Below are 21,771 nucleotides of genomic sequence, written 5' to 3' on the forward strand. Positions count from 1 at the left end.
TGAGTGTGCTTGCAAACATGATTCAACCACAATAATTCAACATGTGTGGGTGTGCGGAGCAGCGAGTGAGCAAGGTGAACAACCAGTAGGTGCAGATCACCTGGGAGATAATCAGTTGCTGTTGTGAGGAAGAGAGGAACAGGTATTACAGATATGATATATGAGTCCTAAGGTGTGTGTGTGTGCTTATCCGGCACAGAGCGATCAGAGAAGGAGAGAGAGAGAGAGAGAGAGAGAGAGAGAGAGAGAGAGAGAGAGAGAGAGAGAGAGAGAGAGAGAGAGAGAGAGAGAGAGAGAGAGAGAGAGAGACTGTGACACGTTTCAAGGTCACTAAATGCAGCAATGAAGAAGTGGAGCAGCAGAGACAAAATACACTCAAATGGTCAACAACCTGCTGTCAAAATCACTTGGTTTGATTGTCAGTGCAATCAGTTGAGTACAGCACCATAAGAAAATAATGGATATTTATTTTTCTTTGGTTATCTATAATGTATAAATGTGCACAGCACATATACAAAGTCTAAAAAACGTTTCCATCAAAAATAATGCATGGATTTTGAAAACGCAAACATTGATTACGTTGTAATGTTTTAATTTTTTTGTAAAGAATTCATTATATTGACGTGTGCAAGTCACACCCATAGTTTCAACATTGCTCTTGAAAAGACAGCCTTCAATATTCCTGGCACACATTCATACACCAACCTGGTGATGAAGGCCTCTGAGATCCTGGTGTCAGTGGGTGAACTGATATCTTTTCCTGAGCATTTATCCTCGCAGACATGGCCGCTGCTGGCCTCACTGTCAGCCTTCTGGCTCAGCGTGTCCGAGAAGTTGTCATCTCTAAGACAGAGACACAGTGAGAAACAGAACAGAGTCAGCATGTGCTTTGGCCTCTCAAAGGCTGATATTCACGAGTCACATTTCTGTGCCTTTGAGTACGCCTGATAGACACTGCACACACAAGGAAGGCTGAATGGGTTTCAGAAAACTATGTTTCTAAAGTACATCTGGAGGCTTTTCCCAGAACACCCCGAGAGCAGAACCATTACAGGACATAACCTGGCATAAAGTGATCCCGACGATGCATGTTTTATTACGGGCTACTTTATGGGACATGGAAAGACCACAACCAGGTCTGCACTTGCACTCCTCAGCCTTTTCAGTTTGAAAATAGCACAGGATGTGACGCATCCTGGCACGACCAGCAGTAAATCCTGCTGCTCTTTCATTAGGCAAGACGACATCACCAAGTGCGCCTTCAGGTGATTTATTGATAGAGACACCGTGACTGGACGTGAGCAAAGGTGGAACTTTGTACAGTAGGCCAGCTACTAAGGCTTTGGGGTGAATATGCTGCTATTCTAATTCAATTCATCAGGCAATAGCAGTCATCATGGCACGTGGTACGCTTGTTGGGGCACCAAGTGAGAGAAAGAGTGCATGGTTCAACAAGTAGGTTTAAAAATCACATTTTATATCCACTGCAATGTAAACCATACCAGTTTACATGTCCATTTATTTGAGGTCACTCACATGTCCTGGACCACGATATATTGGTGTGGCACCAGGCCGTCTATGCCGTTGTGTCGCCCCTCCCACCAGTCTTCTGACGCCCGCTGGTAGAGCAGCAGTGATGCACCCTTCTTGAAGGACAATTCTCTTGAAGAGCGCCCAACATAATCAAACTTGGCAATGGCTTCGATAGGCTCGCCCTCTGTCAACAGAGAAGATTAAACAGGTCAGGTACACTATGCCAAGTGTGACTTCTGGAAGACTACATGCCCCTTCCCCCCAAAAAAGCCTCAATATTTCAGCTCACATTACATTAAGGATGCAGTTAAAACACATCTGATGCAGATGTTTGTACACGTGGATGCTCGCGTGTGACAGCTGGTGCACATGGAGTTAGTGTGCTGACTGTGTGAGTCAGTTTGCTATTTTAGCTTGACAACACAGCACAGGGCCTGAGGAACGAACACTCTGTATTTATAGAACCTGGTGAGAAGAAATCTAAATTACTCAAAGGGGAGTCAGTAAGTATGTGGATCATTAGATTGAGCTGATAACTGTACAGGTGGACCTCTGGATGACTGACAGGGGAAATAAAAATGGGCAATAAATTTCTGAGGTAGTTTACTGCACCTCAGATAATTCATTTAAATGACTGTGCTCTTCTTCTTTAATGCACTGAAATGCGTGGAAACTCAATAAAGTGAAGTCCGGAAGACTTTTTTGAACAGCAACTGTTGTGAGGTCTCTATTGCTTATATGTGAAATTTCATATTTTTGTTTTTCTTTATTATTGTCACGCACAGTGAATCTTAATTTTGAAGGCATTTGCAAACCCATCGGGCCTGGTCAGACCTACCTCACTTTTGCTAAAAAGAGTGTTTAGGCCTTTATGATGTTCAAAAGAGTCATTTTTTGATGTTGCCACGGCGATACCCTGTTTGCCAAGAAAGATTTAACTTATTTTGATGGGCTAAACTTGCATGAAAATGTATTCAACTTTGACATCAAGACGGGCAAAATAATCAAAATTGTATTAAAAAATTCCCACATAAACCAAACACTTTCTTCCATCTCTTTTGCCTTACAATAATTCAATATTTAAATATTACAAATAGATTTTTGATGACTTTTTTGCGTTTTTTTGCTACTTCAAATTGCTTTCTACTATCAAATATGTTTTTTGCTGCTGGATTGCTTCATAAAACTATTCCAGGATAACAACATACAACTGCACCTGGGAACCAGTTACACAAATTGAACAGAACATTGCAAATACTGACTTTGTCACTTGCTCACTTGGTCCTGAAAGTCTCTGCCAGTAAGTGCCGGTTCGTGTCTAAGTCTTCAAGCTAGTGTGCACTACGGCAACCCGATCTAAAAATAGAATCTTTGTTCCTCCCTGCCCTCCTCCCACTCACTTCAAGTCAGACGTGTGGTCCCTGGACAGATGCAGCCCTACCAAACCACACATCCTCTATGTAAACTGCTCGGAGGAGAGAAAAATAACTTTTGGGCATTTTTACAGTGAGCAGACAAGTGATTATCTGTGCAGCGTGGAGGTTACTTCATTTCTCAATGTGTACTTTTCAATCTCGGTGATTGTATTCCCGCATCTAACCCCGAGCCCAGAGTAGCAGCCTCAATGAGTTGTCGAGAAAGATGCAATAAACGTGACGTGACTTCAACGAATTGTGACAAGCAGGATTTTACTGTCTGAATTAATTGGGCTGAGCTGCAATGGACACGCTGTTAATAAAGCTGACCCTCATCAGCACATAGGATTTTTCTTCCTTCTGCTTCTCACTTAAACACATGTTTCCCTTTTTGAAATTCAGTTGCAATGGAATCTCTAAAGTCAAACATTCTGGTCTATGACACTGGATTCAAAGTTGTTCTAATTCTGATACTGTTTCCTCATAACAAATAATGCAAAATGAACTGTGCTGCTCCAGGCTCAACTCTATGAATGATTTAGAACAATTTTAATATTGCTAACATACTAGCACGGGAATAAGTAAAGCCACAGTCCACAGAAAATAAATAAAATAAAGAATTATTTTGAAGCGAAATAGTAAAAGGGTTAACGAAATTAAGCTTGGCTAACCAAAATTTCCTCGCAAAAGAACATGAAATTCAATAAGTTAATAAGCAAGTTACATTTTCTTGCACAAAAACTAACTAATCAGAAGAGTTATCTTGGCATACAAACAACATGTATATTTTGCAATGTGTTACTAAAAAAATTAACAATGCACTGTGTCCACGACTTGTCTGTTGAAGACATTCTAAAAGTCTAAACTTGCTGCGCCTCACTGCAAAATAGAATATTGCCCTTCAACATGTCCATTCCAATAAAACATATGCTTGTGGGTGCATTTGACAACGAGGACATCATGGTGTCCTCCTACAACGTGATATATAATCAATGTGCCAATTTGTTCAACTTCGACCTTGTAGCAAAATCCCCAGCTACTACAGTATCAATTTATCGATGGTGTGGAAGATGTAACACTATTAATGTCACGGCATGTGAGTCAGTGAGCCCCATGTTACATCATTCTTTATGGTCCTTCTGTGCATTTTATTCCAGTATGACGGGATAAAAGGTTAAAATCATACCCTCCCAGAGAGATGATTTCTCCAGAGCAGCTATTTATTACACACCCTTAATTAAAAAGTCTATTGCTGATGTTTATGTATCATTGTGCATTTGAGCAAATTCTCAAATAGAAATGATGGAAATTACACTGACCACCATCATCTAGTCTAGTGGAAGATAATAAAGAACTGAGAACATTTATTTGGACCCTGAAATGAAATATATACAGTGGACCCTCCCTCGCATACTAATGATTAGGGCAACCACAATTCATCTATCACAGGTATTTTTCTCTAAATATATTATTCTCCAACAATGTTTTCTCTAAATATATTTTTTTATTGGGGGGGGGGCACCTTTTTTCCATGGTTGTATATTCCCACTTATATTTGGAGGTTTGAATAATTATTTGCTGGTTTTGGCAATTCACAGGCGGGCCTGGCTCCTACCCTCAGCAAATAGCTGGGGTCCACTGTGCCTAAAATATCGATCTAAAATATTCAATATTTTTGCAAACTCACTTCAAGTTATTTGCGTAGTCGTCGGGAAAATGGAAATATTATACACCGTCTTTTAAACTTGGCGCTCAATGACATTACTATGTTTGTATTTTATTTTTCTCAAGCAGCTGAAAACCACTGACTAAGCCATGCAAAAGAACAATTGGGGTTAGGGGACTCTCTGTCCATCCCATACCAGAGAATTGTCACATATATCACTTTTCAACATTTTTTCTCTCTACTATATCCTGAATGACAACACCAAGATCTGTTTTTCGCACCTTAACTAATGCTGTAGCAACAAAATCTGACACTCCTGTCAGATGTCTTATGTTCACTCTTTCTAAATTATGACACATCGAAAAAACTAATTTACAAACTGTGATCCTAAAGCTTCAAACAAATACTTGTGTTTGTGAAGAGGCTCAGTTAGTTGGTTTTGGCTTTATAAAAAAAGGGGGGGGGATGTAGAGGCAGCGCCTAGGAAAAAGCTTTAACATTAGAATACTAATAGTCGTCCATCCTTTTAAGCCCAGTACCCCTGGCCCTTCAAGGTTATTGCAATTAACAGGCTGAAAGGCGGGATTAGCCGCAGTGAGCTGGGTTTAGCACTCACAAAACCACTGAGGAAAGCATGTGTGGCATGACTGTAAAGTTTGACAAGACAGTTAGTGTAAATATGTTGCTTTGCTTCATGGAATGACGAAGACTGTGATATAAAATGCAGCAACTATGTCTTTACTCACCATCCTCACTGGTGTGTGCTTCTGTGCCTCCCTCATTGTCAACCTCCTCCAGTACCCCATGCTCACTGTAGGGACTCTCACTGCGGGGGAACACGAACAAACGGGCAGTCATGGATTTATCATACAAAGGGGTCTATTGCTTCTTTGGTCAGCTGGAAATAAAGGAGGCTTGTTGTACTCATGAAGAGAAAACAGTGGTTATTATACTGTAGGTATTCTATGTGGATTCAGTCTTCCATTTGTAGTTTGCCCTCCTTTTCCCAAATGGTCTTCCTCTGACATCATGGGAGAGCTGAACACATCTCTGTCGAACAGATTACCCTCCTGACCGTCTCCTCCCATGGTAACATGTCACTAACCACCTCTTATTTCACAAGAAGGGAGGCAGCCAAGAGTGCAAATCTCCCAAGGGATTCATGTGGGGTCATGCTGAGATGGATGATTAGCTCTAGCCAGGGATAAAACCGTGTCAACCTGTGGTGACTCAACCAAAAAAAAGAAAATCAGAAGGTGACAAAGAAAAACTCTAGTTTGAGTGAGTCTTATTTCTGTTTGTTTCCATAGAACGGCCTTCAAATGTGTTAATTTGGTTCAGCTAATCACAGACTACCTCTCCTTTAGTACAACGATGATTGTTTCAATCTACCATTCTCACCAGGGAAGGTTTCATTAAGTAAAATAACTTCTTAAATATAAATATAATAAATATAATAATAAATATACTACATCCACAGTTGCAGGGTGGCTCTCATAAAATAGAAAAGTGGTTGCCATATGACGGTTTAGCTGGATGCCAATGTTTGACACATAGCAAAATAATAATAACAATAATGAATCAAAAAAAAAAATTGCCAATAAATTCATTTAGAAAATGTGTGACCTCATTGCGATTCGTCTTTTTTGCTTGGTAAGGTTCAACCAGTAACACAGTAGCAGCGCAGCCAGGAAAAGAGATTTTGGTGGAAACTCTATATTTCTAGTCATAATAGTTTACCAGTAATCTCCTCCTGCCATGCACTTTTCATAGATTGGCCCATCCAGTTCTTTGGCATCTGGAAAGATTGTCTCATTGTGAATGATGATGGTCTTAATGATCTCGTTGACGTGGGCCTGGCAGGAGACCTGGTCCTGGCTCTCCGGTGTGGGCATGAGTGTAGGGCCAAAGCAAATGGCCAAGTTGTACGGATCCATCATGTTCTCGTCACTATACTGAGATAAGCTGTGGGGGGGGGGGGGGGGGGAAAGTAGACAAATTGAAACACGTGACATTTCAGGCAGACTGCAAATAGCAGTTGTGGAGAGAAATTACAAAAATATATTTTTGAATGCAAGTATGAAAAGCTTTTCAGATCCCCCCCCAAAAAATAAACTTACTGGTTGAGGAACGCAAAGAGGTAGCGCATCACAACAAGGACTGATCTTGGAATGGTCAAGAGGATCTTCCGGATGAACAGTGCTCTGTCGTACAGATTATCTATTCCTAAAGCAGCAACAATGACAAAGTAGAAAAAGTACAAAAAAGTTCTTATGGAGCATCCTTCTCGTAAAATCCATAAGGAGCTTATAGATATGTGACTGTCCTTGGTGGCACTTGAGGTTGGTTGTTATATTTGGCTGAGTTGTGGTTCTGCTGGCTGCTAAAAATAGCGTTGACACCCTCCAGTTATTCGGTGCCATCTGGGCACCTAGGGTAATTGTGATGCATGACAGATTTTATGAACAACTAAGGTCCTGGGTGACTCTATGGTCAAGCAAATATCGACTAGTGAGAATAATACACTACACATTTGCACCTAAAGCGGGTATCTTCAAATGGCAAGGTCTCTTGCGGGCGCATGGTCGATAGTTGTTAATAATGGAGGGTTTTTTTCCAGCTGCTGTCACAGAATGTTGACAAACGGTACGGTAGGTCATGATCACATGACCATAATGATGGCACAACCAATCAAGGCTTTGTATGTCCAAGTTATCCTAGGAGTTGCATTAGGTGGTGAGGGACCAGATAAAGCCCAGAACCCCTCCAAATTCTAGATTGTGACCTAAGGCCTGTGCAAAAGACTAAAGCAAAACCTCTATGGTGCACATTGCACAATGAATTCCAGAAGTAGCTGCAGTGCTGCTGAAAAACAATCATCTGAGAGCACTTGAATTGAAACGTTAGCCTGAGGCCAATCTCAGTAACTCCACATTGAATAAACTTTTTTTTTTTTCCAAATGTGGAACCCTGCTGGGCACACAGCCCACACTGCTATCATTGTCATGTTGAGCTGGGGAACGTAAATAGGAATCTCCATCACTCATCTTCCACAAGTGCACTAAAGTACACTTGGGAGCACATTCGACCTACACAACATTACACAAAGCAGCATTACAGCACACATTGGTGATTAAAGAAATACACCCCTATACTTACGGATGCAGGACAGCAGTTCACTGAATCTGTCTTTGGGGAAAAGAGGGTTCTCCAGGCCACGGAAGTAGAGTTTAAGCACGCCTGCCACCGAGTTGATGTCATGATTACTCTCGTCGTCTATCAGAGGATCATTTCCTTTAACATGGGCACAATAATGGAGTCAGTTGGAATGCACAGTTGAGTGTAAATGACTTGTATCATATGGAAGTCAGAATTCTTCCAAACTGTTTTGATGAATAAATACCTCTTTCAAATGAATTTTTAATGTCGTTGACTTCCAGCTGGGAACCAGATACCCGAAATATTCCCTGATGCTGGAGACCTGCTCAGAGAGACAAAAAGAAATAGTCCGGAAATAAGTACGGAAGTCGAACATATCTTCATTAGCTGAGAACAGAAAAAGACGGTGCTTTGTTCTACAAGGCCACATTATGTTCTTTATATCCCTCCGCATCATTCGAGTTAGGGAATACTTAAGTGTCTCTAAATTAGTATTAGGATTTATCAGAGGGTAAAAGGTCAAGGATCAAAATGAACTATAATTAGCACTTTTGAAGCCCTCAATTAGCGGCTTAAAAATGCAGCAGACAACGCAGAAAACTATAGGATATCATATTTAAAGCTTTGAGGTAATATTCTTTAAGAGGGTCATTTCAAGTACAAAAAAAGCTTTGAACCAAGCTGTGCATTTCCCAAGGAATGTGAGGGAAACTCCCTTGTCACACACCAACATTTTGCGTTGTTCATAGTCATTAAATGACAAACATTGTTTGAGGATCTCTGGATGTGGTACTTAAATTACATTTTTGTGTGAGGGAAAGTAAAAACAACTCACCATACAAATTTATGTAACGAATGCAGCTTTCAACCACGCGAGGAATAGCTTGCCCAGAGTCCTTGGAAAGATTTAAGAGGTATATTAGCTGATGCATGCTTAATCGAAGAAAGCAACTCATTCTGAACCGAACTGTAACAAATTTCAAATACAGTCTGTGTTTTGACATTTGCACAATTTAGAGACAGCATTTTTTTTTTTTTTTAACATATGTTCATGCAAACACTTGCTGGAAAGCTTCATTTTATTTAGTAGTATTTTTAGTCCTAATACAATTATCAAATTTCTTCAGGACCAATGTCTTTTGCAAATGTAAAAACACATTTTTTAATCTAGAGTCTCAGCTGAGTTATAACACGCGTCATCACTGTCCAACAAAGATGTCTCAAAATTCTTTGAGTGTTTGTTTTTGCATTCAAAAATGATTTCATTTGTGCTTTGGCGATTAAAAAAAAGTGTATCTTTGTGGAACAGCGACAGCATACAAACATGCACGTGTTTTTTTTCGAATACATCGTATGTTAAGCAATGACAAGAGGGTTAGTGTACAGTTTGCTGACGCAGACAAGAGTTGACTTCAGGTACAATTTGTAATTATTACCACTTGTTTGGTTGATGAAATGATAAACTCCAACCACTTTTCTTACTATTACAGGGAGTATGTATAAACCTGTGGTCCAATGTTAAATAATGTCAAATTCTAATATACAGCAGCTATTTCTTGTCTCTGACAGTATTCACATCAAAAGCCTACTTAAAGCGATGATCATTTATCATTTAGATGGCTTGACACACTCGAAGCAAAGTAGTTTTATGAAGATACATTTACTAAATGCACTCATAAGTGGGCTGCACTCTTGCTCTGGTTCTGTGCCAGCCACTGCTGAAGACTGACTGCACAGGAAAGCAGTGCATCAAAGTCCACAGTGAAAGACCTGAATGCAAATTTTACAATGAATCCTGAAACCTTGATACCATACGAGTTTATTATTGAGTGGTAACTGTATGTTACTATTGCCTGTAGTAGAAACGCATTTTCATTGTTTCACTATTGCCGTTGAGGTAGTTTACCTTACAGTGCCACTTTTTCATATATGTACTTAGAAGCCTTAGAGACTTTTCATTTGTACAGATACAAGTTCAACAGAGTATTGATGCTCTTTGTCACAGCAGCTCTATGCATTTTGTAAATATTGCAATTTTGTAATTTCACCTGTAACCAAGTCATATCTGTCTGAGTCAGATGATATTCAAAATACAATGAAGATAATGTTAAAGCATTAGAGAAAGCAGGCAAGCAGAAGGGGCTCCCCAAGATGCTTCAAGATGTCTACCTGATGACGGGCATGTGAGTTCCGTCGTCCACGGCTACAGGCAGGCAATGCGAAAGAGAAGGACAGAAGCAAGACCCAGATTAGGACCACAGCAGCTGCTCACCAAAGCTTTTAAGTGCACCCTCAACCAACTTTGTGCTGACATTAAACCAAAAAGAACGGAACGGGACAGGATATGACGGTTCTGGTCACCAGTTGTGGCAGTATAAGAGTGGAGGAGGAAGTCAGCACAATTGATCAGTTTGGCATCCACTCAGACTGTCACTAAGCATGATCTTTTGACCAGACTCTGCTCTCTGAACATGCCAGAGAGGCTGCTCACTGACTGAGATGACCATTTAGCCATCCAAGTGGCACTCTTCTCTTTCCAAGCTATCAGTGCCATTGCTACAGTTTAGGCGCAGAAAGGTTTTGGCAGGTTAAGGCTAAACTGCAGCTTAAATGGCTTGGGGGATCCCATGAAAATGGCCAGAAAGCTGGAGCAAGAGAGAAAATGAGGAGGAGAAGCAATGTTGAGCGGTCAGTGTGGTTATCAGTACCTTGATATACGACTCCATATTTCCATTAAATAACCTAACATTAAAAACAGAGCGGGGTCTAGCCCGCCTGGTGCCAGTGTGGGTTTTGAACAGCCCATTGGGATGTCTAGAATACAAAAAATGCATTAGATGGAGACGACAATGCAATCGTCTTCAGCAACGTTACCCTCCAGTAGCCATTATGTCCATGAATTAGTCACGTTATGAAGGAGATGTTGAAAAAATAAAAATGATAAAATGTTTACTATACAGGCCTGTCTTCTCTCAGGATAGGGAATGATCAAACTTGCCAAAGGGGTTATATTTGCATGTAGCAAAATATTCAATGAATTATTAAAAATTGTGTTTATGGCACCTTGTCTTTAACATGCAAACAGGTCGTCAAATATTTGCTGGCGCAACTGAATGAGGTTGTGAATATGTGCTGGTCCTGAAGTGTGAGGTTTTATTTTATTTTTTTTCTACTTTACCTTGCGGTCATGTAGTCAGCTCTGTGGCCTAAAGAGATAAAATAGAAACAATGCTTGGTGAGTTGGATATGCCAGCTTCTGTCTTTGAGTGTAGTGGACTTTGAGAAGCGACCTTTTACTCGCTTTGACCATTACATTCTCTATGCATATCCCGAGAACTTTGTTCAGTCATTATAATGTCAGAAATAAGACTACCAGATTCACATTTGGATAAAGTTGTTGTTGTTGTTTTTATACGTTTAAAGCATTAAATGTTGAGGTATGATGTCTATTTGAATAGAGACAAAGCTAAACCAGCTTACATTTTAGTATATTGCATCAATCATATAGATTGAGGTATAGAGAGGTAAAAACACCAACAACAATGTACAAATCCTTTTATGAAATCAAAAGTGAACATACCTTCACCAATCATCCTCTTCAGCAAATCGTGTTTGGCCTGCAGTTTGGAGATGAGATTGCTGCCCTCCAGAAACTCACGGAATTTCTGTGGAGAATTTCAAGTAATAACTACGTTGCCTCAAGTGCTTGTCATATTACCCACTACAATATCATCTAGACAGCCAAGGGCAAAAGACACTGAGAAATTGTTAACCGTCTTCAATTCATGTCCATTTTCAGAATAAAACAAGTACGGTAAGCATAAGGTTTACGTCACGGGATTAGTGATATCTCCACCTTGGCTAGATGAGGAAAGAAGGGTGAGTCATTCCAATATGTTTAGTAGTCGAAGCCTAAGTAAGAAATCTGATTTAGCATTGATTTTTAATTTTAAAATACTTGTGCCCTGAATCAAATTAAATAGAAATAAATCTTAAATGCAAATACTGTAAATAACAAATTACTTAGACTACATTGGATTAGTGGTGGACATAAGAATTTTGGTGGTTAAAAATGAGCACCGGAGGTTGTTTGATGTCCAGCACATATGGGTAAAGTAGAGCCACATTCAGCCCATCCGCAGTCTCTGTGCAGTCAAAGATGGCAAGCATGCAAGCGTATTACGAAAAATACCCGAGCTACACAAATGGTAGCTGATTAAAACACAATTTGCTGTTTTATAAAAAGAAATTCGTATTTAACCACTGAGCTGGTATGTTGGCGTGGCTCTTACAGTATGAGACCATGTGAACAGCGTCGAGTTCTCTAGTCTCGGCAATGGTCTGGTGTCCAATATTTTCAGAACAATTGCATACCTGCCCACTGCTAAGGTCCACCTCTGTGTATAATCATGATAATTTTTCTTTCCCCTTGCATAGTGCCACCTCGAGACTTACCATAAAGTAGAACTGCTCGGTCTCCTGCTGGTTGGCCCTCCTCTTCGCAATGCTTGGTTTGCTGAGGTAAGTCTCTGAAACAGTGGATCTGACCGACTCTGTGGATCTGCTGTGATGGAAGCACTCCGAGACGTCATAGTCCTCAATGGTCACCATGTCCTGAATGGTGGTGAGAGTGGCCTCCGATGTTTTTTTCACCTGTGGACAGATGAGATGACACAGATGATGACCGGATTTGAGGCACATTGTGTCTCTACCCACTAAAACTTCTTTCGTGCGAGCCCTTGACACTAAAAAAAAGGAAGTAAAAGTAAAGCAATCTTGTTACATGCACTCAAAGCGGTCAAAAGAGAACAGAAGATTGTAGAGTCAGTTGCAGGCTTATACTGTAAGTACCATGACTGCTTGGTTCTTGTCAAAGGAGCTCATAAATGTCTGGGCTGTCCATCCCTTCGAAAAATCATTTGTTGGCAGTCAGTCAGAGAATAGATGTGTTCCTTACTTCTGCCATATCGGAGACCCCGTCGTGACATAGACAGGTCACAATGTGAAGCCGAGAAATAAATTCCTGCAATTTGTCAAGGGTGGCTGCAAAGCACCTGTATAAGGACCAGCTCCGCCACGGACATTCAGCTGCATGCCGTCCTGCCTGTCGAGCCGGCGCCGCCCTGGACCTACCGCCCGCACTTCAGCGCGTGCTCCCTGACTCTGGCTCAAGCCATCAAGACAGCTTCACGCCACTGACAGGATTGGCACAACCCAGCCATCTTGCCCAGACTAGTCAGCGTCGCCTGGAACCTACTGCCCACACCTCAGCGCGTGCTCCCTGAGTCTGGCTCAAGCCGTCAGGACAGCTGCATGACACAGTCAGGACCAGCCCAACTCAGCCGTCCTACCCTCCAAGCTGGCGCCGTATTGTCTCACTTGTCGGCAGTCAGTCTGCCGTATTAAATAATTTCCTAATAAAAGGAAGATTAAGCACACTGAATCATTACACAGTGCCCTCGGGAAACAGTTTTGAACTATGGAGGCATCTATCACACCTTAAACCTTGCTTACTGGATATAAGAGCCAGATTCTTCTTCTAAAACATAAATCCACAACTCATGCAAAGTATAAATTCAGCGACGATTTCACCGTTTCACAGCAGTCAAAGAGCAAAGGAAACAGCTGCACTTCTGTCAAGCACTACCCTGAAGCTTTTCCCGGCCGGATGAAGACAGGCTCGCTACGTTTGACAGTTCACGCTTGGATGTCGTCAAAATGCTTTTAACGTTCATTTTTCAAGGATGTCTCGGGCACACATTGCCAGGGTAGCGAGGCCATCTGGTAATAATAACACAAGGCAGCAGTGTCCTTCTAGTTGGACCCACCAGGACATCCACTTAAACCATCCAAGGACATAAACCACTTGCAGCAAATAAGTATGCTGAATACTTAATGGACAGAATGTATTTTTTAATGATATATGATGTCATACATGATGAGCTATCAGATATATTTTGCACAGAATACTAATACACTAAATACTTTTTTTTTTTTTATAAATACCCACATATCCTCACTCTTTAATTTTTGTGAAATATTTCAAAATAGTGCTCTTATGTGGAAAGGTAAAAGAAACTGAGAAAAAAGGAAGAGGCAAGACGGAAAGCAGGTCAGACATGGGAGAGCAGCTTGATGCATGTGACTATGATCTAACTAGTCTGCATGTAATGTTACTGAAGGGATTCACAATATAAAAATGAATTCTGTTTTACCTCTTCATTTTCAATCTTCAGAGTAGACAGGCGTGACTGCAACTGCTGGAACCTCAGTATTAGCTCTCCAATCACTGGTGGCTGCACTGAGATCTGACACACCTAAACAAACAATACATATACCTCTAAGAAATACGCATAAAATCATTTCACCCCCCATTGCTAACTACGGTTGCATTTGGTAGTGAATTCAAACAGATTATCAATTAAAACAGGGCTCACCAACATGGTGCCCATAAAGACCATCTGAGTAGCTCACCAGTGGTGGGACACTATTATTATTTACTAGGATCATTGAAAAATCTAAAAAGATGGAGACAGCTACAGAAAAGTTGATACTTATGTTCCCTGCATTCCATAATCATTATTTTCAATACTGTGTATCAAATTAGTAGCCCTTTGCATTCATCAGTGCTGTCAGAAGCAATAACACAACGAAGACTAAATAACCAATACTGAAATATTTTTTCAAATTGTTGTAGACAATGTTACTTTCGATAACGATATTTCAACTAGTTTTTAAATAAAGGGTCCTCGTTTTCTTCTTCTCTTCTGCATTCCCTCGTTACGTTGTTTTTCTGAACTCACCTCATCACCCATGTGAGACTGAAACTCAAATTTTGCAGGAGGACAGAAGGCCGTAGGGAACATCTCCATAAACCTTTGCCTGTCACTTCTTGGGTCCAGGCTGTCTACCGCATTCTCAATGATATCAAGACCCTCATGGCGAGACGTCTCCAGGTTGTATTCAGCTGACAGGTAAGTCCGCAAGGCTCGATTCAAACTGGCATGGTATCCCAAATCACAGCACTAAAGAGAAAGATAAATTGGAGGTCACGTTTGGACACAACTATTGTTACCATCGTCTATAGCACAACATTATGCTCAGGATATAACATATTTGGAATAGTCTATCATTAGAAATACGACCAAAGTTTGTGCGCCAAAGACAAGACACACACGAAAACAATTTTACATTGTGAACGTCTTGAGTAATAAAGAAATGTGCTCAGTCCGCAAATGCAGCTCATGCAGGCAGCTTTGCACATGAATTCTCAAACACAAATCCTGGAGAGATCTGAAGGTTTGTGAGCAAGGCAGAGTGAAGGGTAATTTCACCACACAGCATGCTCCGGAATAGAGATTACACTTGAGTCATCTCCTTCACTGCTGTCTGGAATACAAAATCTCAACTGCTTGATAACAACAACAAAAAGCTCCACTTCATTCCCTTCAGCAGCAGTATAACTTTTCGATACATCAATACATTGAACAGAGAATGAAAACAAGAGAAATGAGAGGTACTCAACTGTAAATCGTTTGTAATGATAACCAGTGTAGCTACAACCGAAGGCAGATGGAAACAAAAGAATGTAGTAATACTTACATCGATTAGGTCCGACAGATCATGAATGTAGTACTTGTAAAAAGCCGAGTTGGTGGCTTCCAGTGTCAAGAGGTACTCATTTCGTGCTTTGACGGACTTCAACTTGTTCTCTGAATATTTGGCTTGACGCTAGTGAGAGAATTGGAGGCAAGAATGAGATGCTCTGAACAACTGAGCTTGTGAGGCATAATGAGCAATGCAATGACAAGAATTGTCCATCTAACCATTCGTCCATTTTCCGAATCGCATCTTTTTGACAAATGATTGTGCTTTTTATGTCTCTGCATATCCGGCAGAGAATGTCTGGCAAACGTCACCTTTATAAAAGCAGACATGAGTCAAAAAGAAGAAGTAAAACACATCGGAATGCTCCTGAACTATTAGTCTTCAGCCTACACTTCCTCTCAAGCAGACGCACGGAAAGCTGTTAGTCACCATCCAATGACCAAAGCACTCTGTCATACACACTTCCATGTCATCTATATTTTAAGACTCCCTACAACAGGAATCCGGAAAGACTTAAAAATAATCCTATCCAATGGACATCTTTTGTCCCCAAGTGAGACAGAATTCAAACAGAACTTCCACAAATAAGCCCTGCAGTCTGCTCTAATGTACCTTCTCCTTCATCTTCTCAATCTTCTTCACAGAGTTGCGCTTCTGGTATTTGTCCTCCATGCGGATGCTGAAAACTGGATCCCCCCTACCAATCTGCTTCTCCTCTTGTTTTTCTGCCTCCTTCAGTTTGCTCTCCGCACTAATGCTCTCTGAGTGATACATGTGGTAGGTCTTCATCACCTGGAGAGAGAAAAGGAAAGGTGCAAAAAAAAAAATGAATGCTTGATTGTTTCACAATGGAATGTACTGTAAGTCTAAATGAAGTATCATGTAGGGAGTCTCAAAGTTCCTTATACAGTATTTTCAGTAGGACTGACCCTTTGTACAAAATACACTGACCTAATACTATGAGTCAGCTGCGTCACCATCATGACGTGGCATTTGGTTCAAACCTATGTGCACAGAGGTACTACCATCTGGTTTGAAAGAATACTAACAATCTCAGAGAGAAGCTTTTAGTGGAGGGGGATGAAAAGCATTATGTTACTCGTGATTAAAGAACTGCAATGAATCAGCAGCCTTAGGAAATGGTTAGTGGGTGTATTATTCACACTCACTCAATAAAGATCCATTATAAAAAGATTCAATAAATAAAAATAAAATCATCAAGCAAGACCATGAATTGCAGGTATTCAAGAAGAAGCGAGATATACATCTGTTCCAAATTCACCTATAGTGTTGTCACATTACCAAGATTTTGACTTTGACACGATACCAGCTCATAATACCTCGATTGCGATACTGAAACGATACTATAGCGAAATAAGTAAAACACTGTAAACCTACTCAATGCAAAAGCGAGAACACAAAATTGCCGTGTTTATTTGAGGCGTTTCGCTTCCAATATATGTAACAATAATATACATATGCTATAATAAACATTTTAGTTTTGTTCCCAAAGTTTGGTAGATGATACACACTTCAGCAAATAACAGCCCCAGAACCTATGTGAGCACTAAACTTGCAAAAACCTTCAGTTTTAGCATAGATTCAGACGAGCCCAACTTGTAATCTAAACATTGTTTCTCTTAAAATCAGTTATTTCTGTATAAAGAGAGCAGTGCAAAGCCTGATGTGGAAGCCATTGCCTTTGGTGGGGTTTGGCTCAACTCATACTAATTTAGGGACGGTTGACTGACCTTGGGCAATGTACTCCTCATTTACTGGTCTAGAATCTGGCAATGCTGTGTTTATTTTGCAGCTTCTTTTAGATTGACACATTTAGAGACAGACCAGACCTGTTATTTCACTGGTGGGGGCAGACACAGGGACTCTGGATGTCTGATGCAATAGCTTACCCAACTCGAGTGCGCCCGACTCAATGTTGTGTGTGCGCATGTACATTAACCAAGGCTAAACCAGGTCAAATCCCCAAGTGTGTTACTCACTTGTGGATATTGTATATTGACTTGAATGTACTATATATAAATACTATGTACTATTACATATATTTAAAAAAATATATATATACACACATATATATAAATACACACATTTTTTCAAAGTTACAAATTATTATTTGTTAGAGATGGCATTATTTGGCAAACAGTTAATTGATGTGAATTGATGTTATTTTACAGTCTGTTTTAATAAAGTAATAATTATAAGTTGCATTTTGGAGGCATAACAATAGAGACAATTTATCAGTAGTTCCACTGAGGCAGCATAAGGGCACAGTAGGCACTTGAAACACATTAGCAACAAAAAAGGGAAATCATTACTACTTACCGTGTATAGCTCATTAAGGACCTTCATTAAGTCTTCCTGGAGCTGAAATGCAATTTCCTTGCTCTGGGAAAACAATTTAAAGGAATGGAAAACTGTGAGAACAAGCGAGCGAATTGCTTATTCAACATTTCAATACAGCTCCTAACCTTAGCAAAACTGACAGACTACAGACACGCGAATGCATGTTTTGATAATGGAAGACAAATGAATGGCCATTACTAATTTATTTCATTCATATACACTATTCATATACATGCTACTTTATTGTACACCATTTTTAAGATTTGTGGTAATTAATTATGATCTTCCTTCCACTCCATTTACTCCACTACAGTAAAGCGTATGGGTACTATCTTGGTGTGAATAAAGCTTTACCAACGCAATGAGCCTACGATTTGCAGATGTTGCTTCAAGATCTGGGAACCCCCCACAATCAAAGTGATGTGATATTATCTATTCAAAGTTCAAAAATATTTATTGTCATTGTCCCAAAAAAAAACAATGAAACAATTTCTGAAGTCATATAACTGAAGTTGCAAAATAAATGACTGACAGCATGTTGCCCTTTACAGTTTAACAGAAGGTTCATCCTTATGCAAGTAAAGTGGGTTTATGCACACATATTTTAAAGATGAAAAAAAACCCTATTCTTTTAATTGTATTGTATGTACTGTTGGTTGACCAATGGTACCTGCTTGAAACTTTGGCCATGCACTTTGGCCACACTCCGAAGACACTCCATTCTGAATATGGTTCAGTGCTGAGCGGCACTTTTAAGATTGATAAAACTTAACACTATACAGCCCAGAACGCCACAGCCAAACTGGACAGTTGAAAAAAATAATCTGCTACACAAGGAAGACACTCCTCACAAGGCTGCATTTCACTAACTATACAGCAAAGTGGATAACATTCTTAAATGGCTGGTGTCTGAAATTATTAGAACATCGTGCTGGTAAAGTAGCCTATCTGCAACACCTTAACTACCATCTGGACAAGCAATTATATATTTGAATACTTAAATATATATATATATATATATATATATATATATATATATATATATATATATATATATATATATATATATATATATATATCCATCCATCCATTTTCTGAACCGCTTAGTCCCCACGGGGGTCGCGGGCGTGCTGGAGCCTATCCCAGCCATCATCGGGCAGTAGGCGGGGGACACCCTGAACCGGTTGCCAGCCAATCGCAGGGCACACAGAGACAAACAACCATTCGCACTCGCACTCACACCTAGGGACAATTTGGAGTGATCAATCGGCCTACCAAGCATGTTTTTGGGATGTGGGAGGAAACCGGAGTGCCCGGAGAAAACCCACGCGGGCTCGGGGAGAACATGCAAACTCCGCACAGGGAGGGCCGGAGGTGGACTCGAACCCGCACCCTCCTAACTGTGAGGCGGACGTGCTACCCAGTGCGCCACCGAGCCGCCTATATATATATATATATATATATATATATATATATATATATATATATATATATATATATATATATATATATATATATATATATATATATATATATATATATATATAATACTTAAACTCTTTATGCATAACAAAACGATGAAAAGACATGAACGTTAACTAAAGGAAAAATCAATTTACAACCATCATTTAATTGGACACAATATTTGACTATCTGTCAGTGGTCAACCCAACTCCATTGAGAAGACTTGGAAGTGTTCCAGAGCTCAATGAAATAAAAGGCCTTGTGTGTTTGTGTGCTAAGGAATAAACAACACCACATTATGAATACTACATCATGATATATATATAGATATAGATCTATCTATCTATCTATCTATCTATCTATCTATCTATCTATCTATCTATCTATCTATCTATCTATCTATCTATCTATCTATCTATCTATCTATCTATCTATCTATCTATCTATCTATCTATCTATCTATCTATCTATCTATCTATCTATCTATCTATCGATGATTTGCCTGATGATATACTTAGATTTACCAATTTTAGACAGACGAACAGGGAAAAAAAACAGGTGCCACGCAACAAAATGTGCATTATTATTATTATGAGGATTTATCCCAAACAGCATGACATCTGAGCACACAGGGTAATAAAGATGTGTCTGATGGTAGGATGACAAAAATACACCCGTCTTTTCAAAACTGTTAGCCTCAAAGGCTTGCTGAGGCGTTAATTAGAGGCTGAGCAACGGCGAGGGTCTCCTATAACCTAGTAGACCTCCCACCACACTGCATTATTTTTAGACAATGTCCCAGAAATTCCCTTTGAAATTCAATTACCAAAGCACTATGCAAAGGTCTTAGGTTATGGTATTACAACAATGCTATAATGACCATGTATCACTAGAATGTCACTCAGTAGAGCTTAGACTTCAGCCACAAAAGCGGAAAACAAATTGGAGTGGCCGCAGTTGTGTTTGTCTGTGGAATGATGAACCAGATAGGCAGTGACAGCGGTCGTGGCATTCCAGATGCCCGAGCAAAACTAAATTCTGTATTTGCACCCCAGCTCTGATTGGTTGTTCCTTAAAAAAGTCAGGAGGAAACCATCATTCAGTGTTTTACCATTTACTGTTGACTATGACTGCCGTAAAAAAAAAGATCCTTTAACAAGCTTGTGGCATCTAAAACATCTCCTCAGTATTGTATACAACATGTTTGTTAGTTTCAAAAAGTATTGTAATACTATACAGTAGGTGTGGACAACAACAAACAGTAAATTTTCCAAAATGACTGTCACTTCTGGTGTAAATAAAAGATCAGTGACACGGATATGAAAGTATGTAGCAGTTTTCTGTTTCTCTACTGTGTACATGAATGAAAAGACCTTACCTCAACAAGGAGGTTAAATGTTTATGGTTATGGCTTGCAAGAGCCGGAAATAAAGATGGAACGAGAGACAGACAGACGAGATAGAAATAGTTACACAAGCTAAGCTGACACAAAGGCATGCCTCTAAGGCAAAGCCACTTTGTAATTTGGGTCTGTGGTGGGTTCATGTGACTCCAACAGCAAAGGAACTCATAATCCAGTAGGGAGTTGTCATCTTTGTGGTGGGCCAGGCGGCAAAGGACCGGTTTTGGTCATGAATCTATGGTCTTGATGCAGTGGGGTGAAGACCAAGTGATGTGAAATCAGGCAGATCAAGGCTGCATTCTCACATTTAAAAAGAGATGCATTCCACAAAATAATAATTCATATATAGTACTCACACATATCAGATCTTTCATTTAACTAAAATACTTGATGTCACTGTGAGGAAACTACCGAATAAAAGACGACCCTGATTATAATACGACCCCCTCTTTTTCAAGACTCAAGTTTGAAAAAAGACTTTTTGAACACCAAATTTAATTTTTATACAGAAAATAACTATAGTACATCTAAAACAAATAATTATAACAGTATATTCAAGAAAAAAAAGCATGTTATTTTGCCTCATTTAAATTCGGTTTATTTTTAATTTTATATTCTGTACCATTAAACCTAAAAAGTGCACTTAATAGACCTCACCTTCTTAAGTAGTCGTGTGGAGTCCTCACTAATCTGCATGAACCTCATGATGACATTGTTCAGGTAAATGTCGCTTAGAGTTGCGTGGTCCTTGCTCTCCCTTCTCACCTGGTTCAGCAGCAGGTACCAACAGTTAACAGGGGACAGTAGATTCTGGTCTTTTCTAGTGGGAAAAGGAAGTTTTGAATCAGAACACAGGTGTGAAGTAGTAGTCTAAAGTTTCCCAAAGTCAAAAAAACATCAGGGCCTGTAAGAGATGCATCATGGCCCTCCCTTGGTGTTTGTCCTAGATACTGTCATTTCTGGGTCTAAAAGTCCAGCACGTACGACAAGAACCACATTGATAGGCATGACACACTTGGTTGCATGACATTTCTGGGGCACACACAGCTCATGCAGCTCTCCATGCTTTAAATACTCCTTGCAGTGTGAACGTGGGGAGGCCGTGGGAGCAGGATTTTGTATTCGAAAACAAAAGTTAAAGACTATATTAGTACGTAGCAATT

General features: G+C 39.9%; 1 protein-coding gene across 2 annotated transcripts in view; it reads right to left on the reverse strand.

The window, feature by feature from the left end:
* srgap1a (SLIT-ROBO Rho GTPase activating protein 1a) overlaps positions 1 to 21,771 on the reverse strand; it is a 41,089-nt gene that overhangs the window by 2,740 nt on the left and 16,578 nt on the right. Inside the window, exons 4-21 of one of the 2 annotated variants that reach the window (XM_049724189.2) lie at positions 21,266 to 21,428; positions 17,722 to 17,784; positions 15,994 to 16,173; positions 15,376 to 15,504; positions 14,577 to 14,798; positions 13,989 to 14,090; positions 12,229 to 12,426; positions 11,354 to 11,438; positions 10,952 to 10,979; positions 10,482 to 10,587; positions 8,609 to 8,669; positions 8,018 to 8,095; positions 7,774 to 7,908; positions 6,735 to 6,840; positions 6,355 to 6,579; positions 5,361 to 5,440; positions 1,537 to 1,717; positions 706 to 843 (exon numbers count right to left, since the gene is read on the reverse strand). In XM_049724189.2, the coding sequence (XP_049580146.1) occupies positions 706 to 843; positions 1,537 to 1,717; positions 5,361 to 5,440; positions 6,355 to 6,579; positions 6,735 to 6,840; positions 7,774 to 7,908; positions 8,018 to 8,095; positions 8,609 to 8,669; positions 10,482 to 10,587; positions 10,952 to 10,979; positions 11,354 to 11,438; positions 12,229 to 12,426; positions 13,989 to 14,090; positions 14,577 to 14,798; positions 15,376 to 15,504; positions 15,994 to 16,173; positions 17,722 to 17,784; positions 21,266 to 21,428 (2,280 nt within the window). Of the gene's footprint in view, positions 1 to 705; positions 844 to 1,536; positions 1,718 to 5,360; positions 5,441 to 6,354; positions 6,580 to 6,734; positions 6,841 to 7,773; positions 7,909 to 8,017; positions 8,096 to 8,608; positions 8,670 to 9,942; positions 9,977 to 10,481; positions 10,588 to 10,951; positions 10,980 to 11,353; positions 11,439 to 12,228; positions 12,427 to 13,988; positions 14,091 to 14,576; positions 14,799 to 15,375; positions 15,505 to 15,993; positions 16,174 to 17,721; positions 17,785 to 21,265; positions 21,429 to 21,771 lie in introns of both variants that reach the window. The other variant, XM_049724190.1, reaches the window with a different exon arrangement.

The sequence above is a fragment of the Syngnathus scovelli genome, chromosome 6 (genome assembly GCF_024217435.2).
Source record: "Syngnathus scovelli strain Florida chromosome 6, RoL_Ssco_1.2, whole genome shotgun sequence".
Classification (NCBI taxonomy): domain Eukaryota; kingdom Metazoa; phylum Chordata; class Actinopteri; order Syngnathiformes; family Syngnathidae; genus Syngnathus; species Syngnathus scovelli.